The sequence below is a fragment of the Ictidomys tridecemlineatus genome, chromosome 6 (genome assembly GCF_052094955.1).
Source record: "Ictidomys tridecemlineatus isolate mIctTri1 chromosome 6, mIctTri1.hap1, whole genome shotgun sequence".
NCBI lineage: Eukaryota > Metazoa > Chordata > Mammalia > Rodentia > Sciuridae > Ictidomys > Ictidomys tridecemlineatus.
This window is the reverse complement of record NC_135482.1, coordinates 13,883,053-13,897,259: the sequence shown is the minus strand read 5'-3', so window position 1 is coordinate 13,897,259 and position 14,207 is coordinate 13,883,053. Positions and strand designations below refer to the sequence as shown.

General features: G+C 34.7%; 1 protein-coding gene across 8 annotated transcripts in view; it reads right to left on the bottom strand.

Annotated features, from left to right (window-relative positions):
- Nucleotides 1-1,841: 1,841 nt before the first annotated feature.
- The window catches only part of Cry1 (cryptochrome circadian regulator 1), a 64,454-nt gene continuing 52,088 nt past the window's right edge, over nt 1,842-14,207 (bottom strand). For 3 of the 8 annotated variants that reach the window (XM_005322323.4, XM_078052885.1, XM_078052884.1), the window contains 8 exons: nt 13,912-14,052; nt 13,518-13,829; nt 11,721-11,872; nt 11,363-11,565; nt 11,167-11,262; nt 3,724-3,795; nt 3,545-3,648; nt 1,842-2,471 (listed from right to left, as the gene is read on the bottom strand). In XM_005322323.4, coding sequence (XP_005322380.1) covers nt 3,545-3,648; nt 3,724-3,795; nt 11,167-11,262; nt 11,363-11,565; nt 11,721-11,872; nt 13,518-13,829; nt 13,912-14,052 — 1,080 coding nt within the window. In that variant the 3' untranslated portion in view covers nt 1,842-2,471. Of the gene's footprint in view, nt 2,497-2,769; nt 2,917-3,544; nt 3,649-3,723; nt 3,796-11,166; nt 11,263-11,362; nt 11,566-11,720; nt 11,873-13,517; nt 13,830-13,911; nt 14,053-14,207 lie in introns of those variants that run through there. The other 5 variants (XM_078052880.1, XM_078052881.1, XM_078052882.1 and 2 more) reach the window with 5 other exon arrangements.

Sequence of the window (14,207 nt, the reverse complement as noted above, 5' to 3'; positions counted from 1 at the left end):
AACTCAGTGAGACCCTGTCTCTAAATGAAATACAAAAAAGGGCTGGGGATGTGGCTAAGTGGTTAAGTGCCCCTGGATTCAATCCCATGTACCAAATAAAAAACAATAACAACAAATAACACTTGAAAATGACCAATTCAGCTAGCTACACCAACTATATTAAATGCTACCTTAAGTTTTCTACCCCAAATGTTTAAAACAGCACATTTCCTGGACCATACAATCAGGAGTGGGGTAGACCAAACCCTTAGGTGGAGAAATGAGGAAAAGAAACTATCATGCATATTACCTTCCGAAATGACAAACATGTTTTAATTATGGGAAGATTCTGATGTTTCTAGCATGTCTGGGATGCATGAAAAAAAATGAAGCCTGAGAATGTAGCTCAGTGGAAAAGGCTCGGGGGTGGAGGTGATGATTTTTTTACATCTCACATTTTTTACATTTTTTACATCTCACATTAAAGCAAGTATGAAAAACATCAGGACTCTGCATAGGTTTGTTAAAAAAACTGGCTCCCTCAACTCAATTTTTTGAAGTTGTTGCACAGTTCTTGGTAATAAGAACTCAACAAGTATTTGCAAATAAATAAAAGGTCTTAAACTGGTAGGATTTCTAGATCACTAGCCCTTTAGTTAGGTGGAAAGTACTGTATTTAAATGCATCTGCTTAACTGGATCACATGGATTGATGTCACTCTTTCCCTTTCAGAGATTCCTTTTAACCATGATTTAGACCAAACTGAAAATGCTTAAAAAAAAATCTCTTAAAAAAGCAAAACAAAATCACCTATTATAAGTCAAAATAGTGTTCGATTATTAAAAAGCTTATTTACTCCCAGTAAAACTGGATCTTTCTCCCAGATGTGATGAGAAATCCCACACAGGTCTGAGTTTCTCAATTTTGCACAGTACAATTAGGTCCATAGAGTGGGATGTGAAGTATAGTTATTGTGAAAACAATTAAAATATGACTCTGTTTTTAACAGGGTGAAAAAAGAAAGATAATGCACAGGCTTTTTTTCTTTTTTTTTTTTCAGTAATGGAATTTATTGATCACTGTCAGTTCATTATCCAGTATATTTTTAAAAATGCATATCATCTATGCATTGATTTATTATTGTTTCTGCATTCTGACTAAAATTTATCTTTACTAACCTTTAAATACAATTAATTGTAGTGAGTATTTGTCACTACTGAAGATGCAAAAATAAAGTCACTCGTTATAATTGAGAACAGTAAGAACCAGCCTACTAGAGAACAGTAAAGGGATAACAGCAATGGTAGTAACAATAATGGCAGCTAACCGGAGCTGTGGCACATGGCCATGTAGACTGTGTACTGTAAGGTCCAGGGAGCTATACAATATGGCCGCCCTTCAGTTAACATACATCGAGTACCTTACCACACACTAAGTGCTGATATGAGCATTTCACATGGAACTGGAGAATGAAGCCGATACTACTCTCATCCATATTTTATAGATGACAAAAAGAAAGGCATAGAAGGTTAAGGTCTTGCCCACAATCTCAAAGTTAATAAGGGCATGGCCAGGCATTAGACTCCAGAACCCACACTGTTGTCCTATATAGCCTGACTTATAAACTCCAGTATGTGAAATGATCCCTTTGTTTCTAAATCTTTCTTGCATATAATTTTGAAAAACTATTGTTTTACTGAAAATCTGGTATCAGCTCCATCATTCAAAATGGTGACATGTGGTTGAATATCATCTGTGTCTGTAATTTGCAATCATATCTCACAGGCCAAAGCTTTCTCCCTTACCATAAACAAACAAAAAAAGGGATTGAGGAAAGAAATAAACCCACCAAGTACACAAGATTCCATATTTGCATATACTTTAATAACAAAGTCACTTTAGCTGTAAATGAACAAAGACAGGGAGACAACACATGATTCTTCTACAAATTTGGGTCAAAACAGGCATACATGAAGCTTTAAGACATATATTTTCTGTGTTAACAGAGACTACACATATTAATTTCGATTATGCATATTTTCTAAAACATTATTATGAAAGAGTGCAAAGTCAAACAATAATGTCAAAAAAATTTTGTCCTAAAATTTTAACAAAGCATTTTAAGAAAGTCTAAAAACCTGTTTTCTCACATTGATTCTAAAAACTTTGAGTTGTATATCAGAATATCAATTTGCAACTTAAACTTTTACCATACATGAAAGATTATCAAAAATATATTGATGGGTCTATACTAATTGTGACTATTTATATTTACATTAAGCAAATTCTTTTACCAAGTTCTTTATATACAAATTACCACTTGCCCTATGTGAAATTCATTAAAAAGTTAAAAACCACAGAAATATCATTAGAAATAATGCATTCAAAATGCAACTGCTTTCCATCAATGAAGAACTTTTTAAATAATTTAATTGAAAAGTACTGAATTTCCCAGCAATTTCAGCTGCAACCATATTCTTCCTGAATGTTATCTGTGATTTAAGGGGGAAAAAAAAACTGAGTAAAGCTTGATTGCAAAGAACTAAAGAATTTGATAAGAATTCAATTGGTGTTTACTTATATCAAGAAATTTATAGTCTAAATAGATTTGTATAAAAATTGATAAAAAATAATGAAGAAAGAAAGTCTAATGAAGAAAGAAAGTCTAATGAAGAAACAAAGTCTTTAAAAACTGACAAATGTACCATATAAATAACTTCCATATTAATTTAAATCACAAAACAGTATCCCAAATCCAATTAAACTGAATGCAGGCATGGCATTTGATTCTTCTTCTTTTTTTTTTTTTTTTTCAATTCTTCTAAAAAGGCTAGCATTTAAAAAAAAATTAAACTAATGGGAAAGAATTTAGATTTTATGGGCTGGGGTTGTGGCTCAGTGGTAGAGCACTTGCCTAGTATAAAGGTCCATCAACATCTAAAAAAATATATAAAAAAAAAGAATTTAGATTTTTATGAGCAGATAAAGAATATTTTATAACAGATAAAGAATTATTCATCAATATTCAAAAGGCAAAACTTGGGGGTGTTTTTTATATCTCACATTTACTAATTAAAACAAATATGAAAAACATCAGGACTCTGCATAAAGGTATTATATTAATAATAAAGGTATTATATTAATAATAAAATAAAGGTATTATATTAATGCCATTAAAATAAAGAGGCTACTTGTTTTAGATTCATAGTCATATCATAGGAAAGAAATGAAAAAGTCATCTTTTTCCAAGATAAAACTTGACCACAAAATCATGAGCTTTCAAATTGAAAGATCATTGATTCAGATGACCATGAGTGCAGTACTTTGTCCTGAACAGATGCTTCTCTCCTATCAAATAATTAACTGATTTTATAATGATCGTTTAAGAATTTATGCCTCAAGATTTTCTGGTTTAAAAACAGAAATGAGTTCCATTTGGAAGTTATCTTGTTTTTTATGTTAATTATATTTTCTTTTTATTCATTTTAGATATACATGACAGTAGAGTGTATTTTGAATTAATTATATAATTCTAAAGCAAGAAATAAAGCTATAAAGTATTTACCTAATTAGTGCTCTGTCTCTGGACTTTAGGACCAATACTCTGTGTGTCCTCTTCCTGACTAGGACGTTTCCCACTGCTGAGACCAGTGCCCATGGAGCTTCTTCCTACACGTTTTAAAAAATGTACATTTAAGATAGGAAAGATGAAAATCATAGTGTGCTTGAATGCTTCTTTCTTACCTTGCTTTAACAGGTGAGTTTGCTGACTGTCTCCATGAGCATTATGTAAAATACTACTCCCTTGAGTGCAACCTGTTTATTTAACACAGTAAAATGACTTAAAATAAAATCCAAGATGTAGGTAGAAAGACTACAGATTCAAATTTTACTTTTTGTATCTAAGTTCATTTATAAAGTTTTCACAATCTTCCCTATAAATCAAAGATCACATGCCTAAATCAGGGATATTTAGGCTTATAGAATGTTGAGAGTTGAAAGGCAAAATCACTAATGATCATTTTCTAAGAAACATTTTTTTTAACCAGATGACAATTAAAAACTTGACTACGAAGGTAAAACACAGGGGCAAAGTAAGATAGATATCCTTCCTTTTTCCTGACACTTTCTTCCTCATTCTTCCTTCAGAGCCCCTCCAAAGCATATTTAATTGGAGATAAGCGAATAAGGGCCTGCCACAAGGGAGCTAAACAATTCAAATCATACAAAGAGGGGCAGATACAGACTAGATATGAGCAATTCTATCAAGACTTCCAAAAAGTGTTAGCAGCAAGGGTTGCCAAGCATAGAAAAGAACATTTTGGAGAAATATTTTTGATGGTGTGTCCAGTAAGGAAAATATGAGCATTTTGGCACCTGAATATGTCATCTTATGACCTGAACAAGACTACTTATTTTTATTTTATTATCTCAAATATTTTTGGGTAAAGAATTCAGCTTTTCAGGTACTCAAAACTAGGAAAATGGGGTTGGGGATATAGCTCAGTTGCTAGAGTGCTTGCCTAACAAGCACAAGGCCCTGGCTTCAATCCCCAGCACTATAAACAAACAAAAAACCTTGCCTTGGGTCATGAATGAGACTTCATATCCCTGGAAGAGATATCTCTACCATATATTAATAAACATTTAAGTTCACATTATTTTAAAATTTGTAGTCTAGTATTCACAGAATGGTCATCTGTAATTGTACCGAAAACATTCAATATTTGGACTTGTAAGGCTGAAGTTCAGACTCTGGATGATGGTAAATTCACTAATCAATGTGCTACTCCAGGTCTTACCATCTGTGGGGTTTCCCCTAATAGTGATACCTACCACAATGTAGTACTGTGTTAATATTATTTAAAATTACTTCTTTTCCTTAGTTTTAATTGGTATATTATAGTTGTATATAATAGTAGGATGTGTTGCTACATAATTTGTACATGCACACAGTATAACAACATAATTTGGTCAATACTATTCTCCAGTATTTCTCCTTTCCCTTCCCCCTCCTTCTGGCCCTTCTCCAATATTCAACTGATTTTGAGGTTTCCCTGCCGGGCCCCACACCTTTCTTTTCCTTTTTCCTCTCTAGCTTCCACACACAAGAGAAAGTATATGACCCCTGACCATCTGAGATTGGCTTATTTCACTTAACATAATGTTCTGAAGTTCTATCCACTTTCCTGCAAATGACATAATTCCATTTTTCTTTATAGCCAAATAAAATTCCATTGTGTATATATAACACATTTTCTTTACCTATTCATCTGTTGATGGTTACCTAAGCTGGTTCCATAGCTTGGTCCTTTTGAATTGTGCTGCTATAAAATGGGTATGCATATAATCACTATAGTACGATTTGATTCTTTAGGATAAATACCAGGGTATGGCATGGCTGGGTCACATGGCATTTTCATTCCTAATCTTTTGAAGAATCTCCATACTGATTTCCATAGTGGCTGCGCTAATTTACAATCCAACCAACAGTGTAAAAATGGTTTTTTTTCTATACATCCTTTCCAGCATTTATTATTGTTTGTTATTCTTGATGGTTGCCATTCTGACTGGAGTGAGTTGACATCTCAGTGTAGTTTTGCTTTGCATTTCCCTAATCACTAAAACTGTTGAACATTTTTTTATATATTTGTTGGCCATTTGTATTACATTATTTAAGATTTCACACCAACTATATGAATACACTTAACTGCCACTGAACTGTACACTTAAAATGGTAAATTTCATAACAGAATGAAAAAGTCAACAAAAACATTTCTGATTACTGTATTTACTTATGACATATACATTTTATTTATTTATATCTTACACATATTACTGAGAGCCTGTTAATTCTTTGGACTAGACCAGGTGCTAGAGATATAAATATCACTAAGACATAGAGTCTATCTTAGAGATTCACAGTCTAGGAGGATTAGATAGATAATAAAATCACTAAGTACAAATAAGTATTATTAGGTGCAGGGACAGAGTTTGATACAGGACAATGGTGACTGAGGAAAGAAAGGTCAGTTCTGGAAGACTCTTAGAGGTGGCTCTCAGGACAAGTCATAACTAGTCACCTTGGTTTCATTTTCTCAAGTTAATTCCATTCCTTTGCCCAGTAGTGAGATAAATGAGAATAACAAAATATTGAGAGAGCAGCCCAATAAGAGAAAGAACACAAACTAGACGATTCAACTTTTTTTAAAGTTTAAAAAAGCACAGACAAAATAATAGTATTAGAAATCAGGAAAGCTATTACCTTTGGGGAAGAAGAGAGAAATCAGTAAGTTCAAAAAATACATTGGGAATTTCCTTAAGAGACCATTTTATTTCTTTAGAGTGCTACATGATCAGCAGGTATGTCAGGGCTCCAAATTCCCCCCAAATTCAAGAACACCACTGTAACTGTCACTTCCTCATAAAATGTGGTAAATTATATTTTCTACAATGCAAGAGACAATAAGTAAAGAACAGAGCTTTGCTGGTCAATTAACTTGCTACTAGCTTAGTCACAAAAATCACGAATCTCCATATTAATGTCTTGAGCTAAGAGTATACAAGATAGGAACTCTTTTTTTCTAGACTAAAAGTAACATTTATTTATTTATAATAAAATAATATTCATTGTTTCTTTTAAAGTTCTATGAGGGAAAGAAGTTTACCTCATCATTTCCCCCTTATTTTAGGTTACCAATAGCACCAAAAGGAATTTTAACTTTAAAAGTTCTGACTTAAAAATAGTATGAGGGGAAAACTTCATAAAAAGAAATTTAAAGGAAAAATACAATAAAATTTTTAATAGTGATTGTCTCTAGTAGCTGGAATTGTGGGTGATAGCTGTTCATCTTTTCTAATGTTTTTTTTAATTCTCTATTGCAAATAATAATTTTTAAAAAACCAGCTTTGAGGTATAATTCACATAACCATAAAATTTACCTATCTTAAGTGTACAATTCAGTTATTTTTTAAAGTTAACTTTCACCAAAGTTGCGCAACCATCACTGTAATCAGTTTTAGAACATGTTCCATCTCCCCCAAGAGATCCCTACTGGCATTTATTCCCCAATCCTATATTGAAGCCCAAGGCAACATCTAATCTAGTTTGTCTCTGATGATTTGCTATTTCTGAATAGTTCATATAAATGGAATCATGCAGTGTATGGTCTTTCATGTCTGGCTTCTTTAATAAAATGTTTTTGGGTTTCATACATGTTGGCATTTTATTTCTTATCATGAATAATATTCCATTGTGTGGCTATATTACCTCAGACAAGTGTAAGTAAAGTTGATATAAACAATCATTTATAAGTCTTTGTAGCTGGGATGGTGGTGCACACCTGTAATCCCAGTGGCTCAGATGGTGACAAAAGGATTGTGAGTTCAAAGCCAGCCTTAGCAATGGTGAGGCACTATGCAACTCAGTGAGACTCTGTCTCTAAGTAAAATACAAGATAGGCTAGGGATGTGACTCAGTGGTTGGGTGCCCCTGAGTTCAATCCTAGGTACCCCCCCCCAAAAAAAAGTCATTTCTTTTGATACTTACGAACAAATTTTCTGGTTTGTACGAAAGATTTATATGAAGCTTTTTAAGAAACTACCAAACTGTTTTCCTAAAGTGCTAGTACTGTTTTATATCCCATTTCTCAGGAAGGGTTCCAGGGTTTTTCTTTTCTTTTCCATCTCCCCCAAGAGATCCCTACTGGCCATTTCCTTTCATTCCCCAATACTACCCTGAAGCCCAAGGCAACCACTATTCTAGTTTGTCTCTAACTATTTGCCATTTCTGCTTCATAACATTTGGTGTTCTTTTTAATTTAGCCATTCTAGGAGTATACAGTGACCAACTTGCCCCAGTTTGCCTGGCATTTTCTAGGTTATAGCACTGAAAGTTCTGTGTCCCAGAAAATTTACCAATTCTAGGCAATCAGTGACAGGTGGTCACTAAGTGGGTGTAAAGAACCACCTCACAGTTGGGCAGGGTGGCAAATGCCTATAATCCCAGTGGCTCAGGAGGCTGAGGTAGGAAGATTATGAGTTCAAAGCCAGCTTCAGCAATTTAGCAAGGTGCTAAGCAACACAGTGAGACCCTGTCTCTAAATAAAATACAAAAAAAGTGCTGGGGATGTGGCTCAGTGGTTGAGTGCCCTTGGGTTCAATCCCTAGTACCAAAACAACAACAACAGGAGCAACAAATTTAAAAAAACCTGAAACAAGGAGCTGGGGTTGTGGCTCAGCAGTAGAGCGCTCGCCTTGCATATGCGAGGCCCTGGGTTCAATCCTTAACACTACATAAAAATAAATGAGATAGAAATATTGTGTCCAATTACAACTTAAAAAAAAACACAAACAAACCACCTCACAATATTTAATGTTTGTATTTCTCTAATAATGCTGATGAACACAGTTTATAGTAAAAAATTTAAAAATAAAAACTAAAACACCTTGCTATAAGAAACAGATTGTGATCTATTTTATTATAAAAACACAAATACTTTAAGAAATCTATGTATGTTTGTTCCTTTCCTGAGTTCAATATGTATAAAAATGAGAGAAGAAAAATGAAACAGTATTACAGAGACTAAGAATTTTTCAGTTATTTAAAAACCTAAACTAAGTCATAAACAATCTTGCCCTTTGATGTGCCTTGTAAGGCACTGTAAGATAGAAACTTACAGACAGGCAAGTGTAGGGCATACGCTTCAGAAGCACATAAGTCCTTTCAAATGGAGGAGAAACTTCAGAGGAGAAAAGGTTAATTAATACTATAGTCCAAATCCCCAGGATCTTTCCACAGCCACTGCTATTCCTAGGTCCGAATGTTCTCCTTCACCCTCCTACTCAAATGCTACCCATACCTACCATGCTACAGGACAGTTTCTCTAGTCCTTTCAGCCCCTGTTGATCTCGCTTCCTTTTCTCTTATTGCCAAGTGGAGGCAGCATCTTACAATTTATCACTTTCTTTCATTTGTTTTTGTTTTACCTCCATGTGCCCATTCAAATTGTAAGCTCCAGTTACCCAGTTTTTATAGCTTTTGGGTCTTTGGAAAGGCCAATAGAACTCAGCTCCAACATGTGTTACAGGTTAAGTATTTACAAGACAAGAATAATCTCAAGATTTATTAATTTTTTTATAACATCACAAACTACCTTATAAATTTGTGAAACAAAATGATCCCAATTTAACTTGCTACCATGATTAACATTAGATGACAACTCCAAATAAAGGATAGGTTTCAGTAAACTTCTAAGAAGCAGTACATCCAATCACTGTCCATTATCCAGGCACCGGGAACCTATTGGTTCCCGTCCCTCTGCCCCCTGCCTGTCATAATGCTTCATAGAAATTTTGTCCCTCCCATTCAAGTGTAGGTTGACAAGGCAGGTTGTAAACAGAACTAGAGATATGGAAGAACTTTTGAAACGATATATTGTTGAGGTTTCTTCAAACTGTAGAGACCCTGAGAAAGAATATTTCTGAAATACACTGTATCACTGGCAACTATTTGGTAGGTAAATAACACTTTTAAAGGTGACCCACAGATGTAGGAAAGAGTAGGAACTTTGGGGGTACTCAGATGTGGATCCAAATCTTAGCTCAACTTCTTAATAACCATGGGATCTTGGTTAAGCTACCCTACCTCCCCGGGATAATTTCCCCAACCAAAAAGTGAGGACCTCAACACCAATCCCTTGGAAGGTTATTGTGAATATGTTGGCAAAAATCTACTGCTAGGCACAAGGTGGGCAGTGAAAAGGTGAGTGCTCTTATTCCTTTCTCCGAAAACTAATAAAATATATGCTTTTATAAAGATGCAGGATATTTCTGAATTCAGAAAGGTTCATTTTTTAAAAAGATTTATTCTTAGTATCAATTTAGAACATGTGATTTTTTAAAAAATAAACATTTCTAAAATATTCTCTTGATTTTAATGAAACTTAGCTGTGGGAGGCCAACCTTACGGGTGACTGAGTTACACTCCCCAGCTGGGTGCTGAGGCGCTCAGTCACAGAAATGGGTGTGTCTTGCTATAGGCCCATGGGTGAAGCTATGCTCACCTGTTCCTTTGTAATATTACCCCTTGCCCTGTTTAGGATAAAATCTTCCATGGAAGTACCTTGTGTGGGTCCCCTTCTCTTACTGTGCCCTTGGGTGTGGCCTACCCAGGTGTCAGTCAACCTGCTGACAGTGGACATCATGAAGAGAGACTCAGCCCCCTGAAACCTGACCCCTTGCCTCATTTGAATAGCTTCTCCTCAATAAAAGGGGTCAGCGCGTGCTCTTGCTCTCTTTCTGCAGACCCTTAAGGTCAGAGGAGCCATCACAGCGACCCCAAAGAAAAAGGTATTTGTGTCTCTTGTGTGGTTATTTCGTGCAGCCCAGTTAGCCCAGTTTAACTAGAGTGACCTCTGAGCCTTTTAGTCACGAGAACAGAAACCCAGCACTTAGCCTCATAGCATTTTAGGTTAGAGCTTTAGAAAACTGATATCATGATTCAAATTTCCGATATATATTTGACTTCTTTACATTATTAATATCATATATATTTAGAATGTATGTGATAACTACACACAATTCATATAGAAGATTATCACAGATGAGGCTTTGTAAGAAAAACCTCATGTATCAAAGGGCTAGAGGCCCTATGTATGTATATGGTCGGTCAATCTTTTGGCTCTGCTCAGAGGGCTGCTGACTTTCTTAATTATCTTATAGCTGATATTCAGCTAAAGAGAATAAAAAATAATGAACATTTGGAAAATGTGAGATTTGAGTTTCATTTTACCCTTAAAAATCAATCTCCTGGCTGGAAGTACAGCTCAGGGCTCCCACACTCATACATAGCACGGATGGCTATGAGTTCAAACCCTGAGCACCACAAAATAAAATAAATAAATGAAAAAAAAAAAAGATCTCATCTGGTTTAAAAGAAGACCTTCAACATGATCTAGTCCATATCTGCTACATGTAATGGTACTTCCCATCTTTAAAATGTCACCACTAGTTTGAGGGGATGATGTATGTATAAATGTGTATGCACGTGTACAGAGAATCTATTACACTAATTTTAGGGACAGATTTTTAAGGATAAAACCATTATAGCATGATTCAATGAACAATATAACTAATTATTAATTTCTTTATGTTAGTAAAAACAGAAATTTCTTAGTTTTTACTTACTTCCACTGCTGCTACAACCTGGGATATTTTCTCCAGGTGCATACCCCATGAGACCTCCATTCCCATTAGGATTAGAAGGTACGGAAGCAAGAAGCCCTAAAGGAGAATGAATTTCCTATTAAATTATTATCAAGATAAAATTCATGGATAAGTATGTAAATATCTGTTAAAGAACAAATCAAAGACAGTGACACACCTAGTCCTCTATATCGTGAGAGCTGCTGATAGATCTGTTTCATCCTTTCAATATTCAAACGGCTTGCCTCGGCATGGTTCACCATTGGTTTGGGATAATTAACTCCAATCAAACATTTGGCTACCTTCTGAATACCTTCTGGTGCATTCCAGGGATCATAAATATATTTTGCAGGGAAGCCTCTTAGGACAGGTAAATAACGCCTTTTGGGAGAAGGAAAAAATATTAATAAAATATATTATCAGCAAACTATCACAGATTACTAGCTATCAATATCATTTACGTCATCTGTTTACTCTTTATCTCTGCTGCCCATCATTAGCTATTCCACACTGAATAGTAATAATCCTTTATTTACCTGATGTAGTCTCCATTGGGATCTGTTCTTCTACCAAAACCAACAGGGCAATAGCAGTGAAAAAACTGTTGGAAAAAGGAACTACAAGACAGCCACATCCAGCTTCCAGCATTTATGCTCCAGTCTGCATCAAGCAGTAATTCTTCAAATACCTTCAGAAGTAACAGTAACCAATTAGCATGCACACACATGATTCTCAAAGCAAGTATTTTTGAGGTCACTGTAGATCAAAAGTCAAGGCAAAGAAAATCTAGCACAAAATTGTAAGATTAAACATTCCAAAGTTAGCTTTCGTGTGTATGTTCTGTAGACTGTTTCAGGAAAAGAAATGTGTTGGTAACATATGTTTAGTAGATTGCTTAAACAGAATTTATTCTTCAGCCTTCACAGTCTTATTGTAGGGAGCAAAAAATTACTTGAGCCACTGATTTTAAAGGATAATAGGATATTAAAAGTAGAGAAAAAGCAGATCATATTCAAGAAAACAAAATGATACCAAATAAATTACTAACTCAAACTTAGATACTTTGTACTTTGATGTAGATAAGGGGAGCACACCCAAATATAAGCACACCTTAGAAATGTACTAGCACTGCATGATTTCAAATTTTTTAAAAAGTAATGGAAATACTTTTTATGTTGATTGTATTGGTTATATACATGTAAAAACTGATCAAACTGCATACTTCAAATATGCACATTTTAGCTGGGCGTGGTAGTGAATGTCTGTAATTCCAGCGGCTCAGGAGGCTGAGACAAGAAGATCGCAAGTTCAAAACCTGTCTCAGCAACAGCAAGGTGCTAAGCAACTCAGTGAGACCCTATCTCTAAATAAAATACAAAATAGGGCTAGGGATGTAGCTCAATGGTTGAGTTCCCTAAGTTGAATCCCTGGTACCCCAAAACAAAACAAAACAAAAAAAAAAACATTATACTTCAATTTTACCTCAATAAAGCTATGGAAAAAACAAACATAAAAAAGAAAGAAATATGCTAGCATTATATAGATTAAATTTCGAATTCCTTAATTCAAAATAAAATAGAATTAAAATAAATGATTTTGATATAAATTTATTAAGTAGGTGCTATATATTTTCTTCTTGTACAACTTTGTACTAGAAAATAGAGGAGATGAGGGAAAAAAAACAGAATCAGAAATGGTCCTTGGATAGGGAAAATTTATGAAAGGTAAAACATATATGTAAATCCTGCTATGTGTAAGCACAAAATGTAGTATTCTTTTTTTTTTTAAAGAGAGAGGAGAGAGAGAGAGAGAATTTTTAATATTTATTTTTTTTAGTTCTCGGCGGACACAACATCTTTGTTGGTATGTGGTGCTGAGGATCGAACCCGGGCCGCACGCATGCCAGGCGAGCGCGCTACCTCTTGAGCCACATCCCCAGCCCACAAAATGTAGTATTCTTCACTTAATAAAACTATTACCCAAAAGCTATGATGTTAAATTGAGGTGAAATAATTAATATTTTTAAAATTCATAATATGAATTAGTTTCTTCTAAGAACTCTTGGGTAAATCAACTTTGGAACAGAAATGAACACCTATAAATATATCTGTCCAATAAATCCAGAATGTTAAATCTTAATAGTTCTCTTAACAGCTAGGCTGGTTTAACACTAACACAATTTTAAGTTTAATCCATTTAACCAGTTTTCACCATTCTTCCTGTCTGATTTTACCATTCTGCTCTCAGAATGTGTTCTTGTTTTGTGGGGATTCTATGCATTATCCACACAAAAGCTAGACTGTAGATAGGTCTACATTAGCTAAAACACCCACCTTCATTCCTTCTTCCCAGCTTATCCATAGGTCACCTCGTGTGAGGAAGCAAGCAACCGCATGTCTGGCCAAATGGTGAATCCAACCCTCCTGACGAAGCTGTGTCATGATAGCATCGATCCACGGAAAGCCTGTCCGGCCTTCTGCCCATTTGGCTAAAGCCTCAGGATTCTTATCCCAAGGAATCTGAACACAGATGGGGTTTCCTTCCATTTTATCAAAGCGTGGATTATTTGTTGCTGCTGTATAGAAAAACTCACGCCATAGCAGTTGCCCATAAAGAGAAAGGGGAGGAGAACTGTTTTTCTTTACCTGTGATTAAAAAGCAAGGAAGTATTATCAACAAATTTTTTTAAAAGTATTTTGAAAAATAAGCTCTAATTTTAGATAATACCTTTTTGTAAAGGTCAGTTAGTTTGAAGTAAAAGAGTCGACATGACAAACAGCCAAATCGGAGATAAGGACTGAGTCCAGTAGGGCTAGCAAGTAAGGAATTTGCATTCATTCGAGGTCTTTCAAAGTTTGCCACCCAAGCCTGAAAACATACAGAAAGAATTACATTGATCAAAACTGTCTTCTCCATTTTAAGTGTACAAAACCGAGATTTTTGAATTTAAAAAATTACATAATTCTTGGGAAATAACTTATTATGTCAGTCACAAATGCATGTTTTAATTTAAAAAAAAAAGA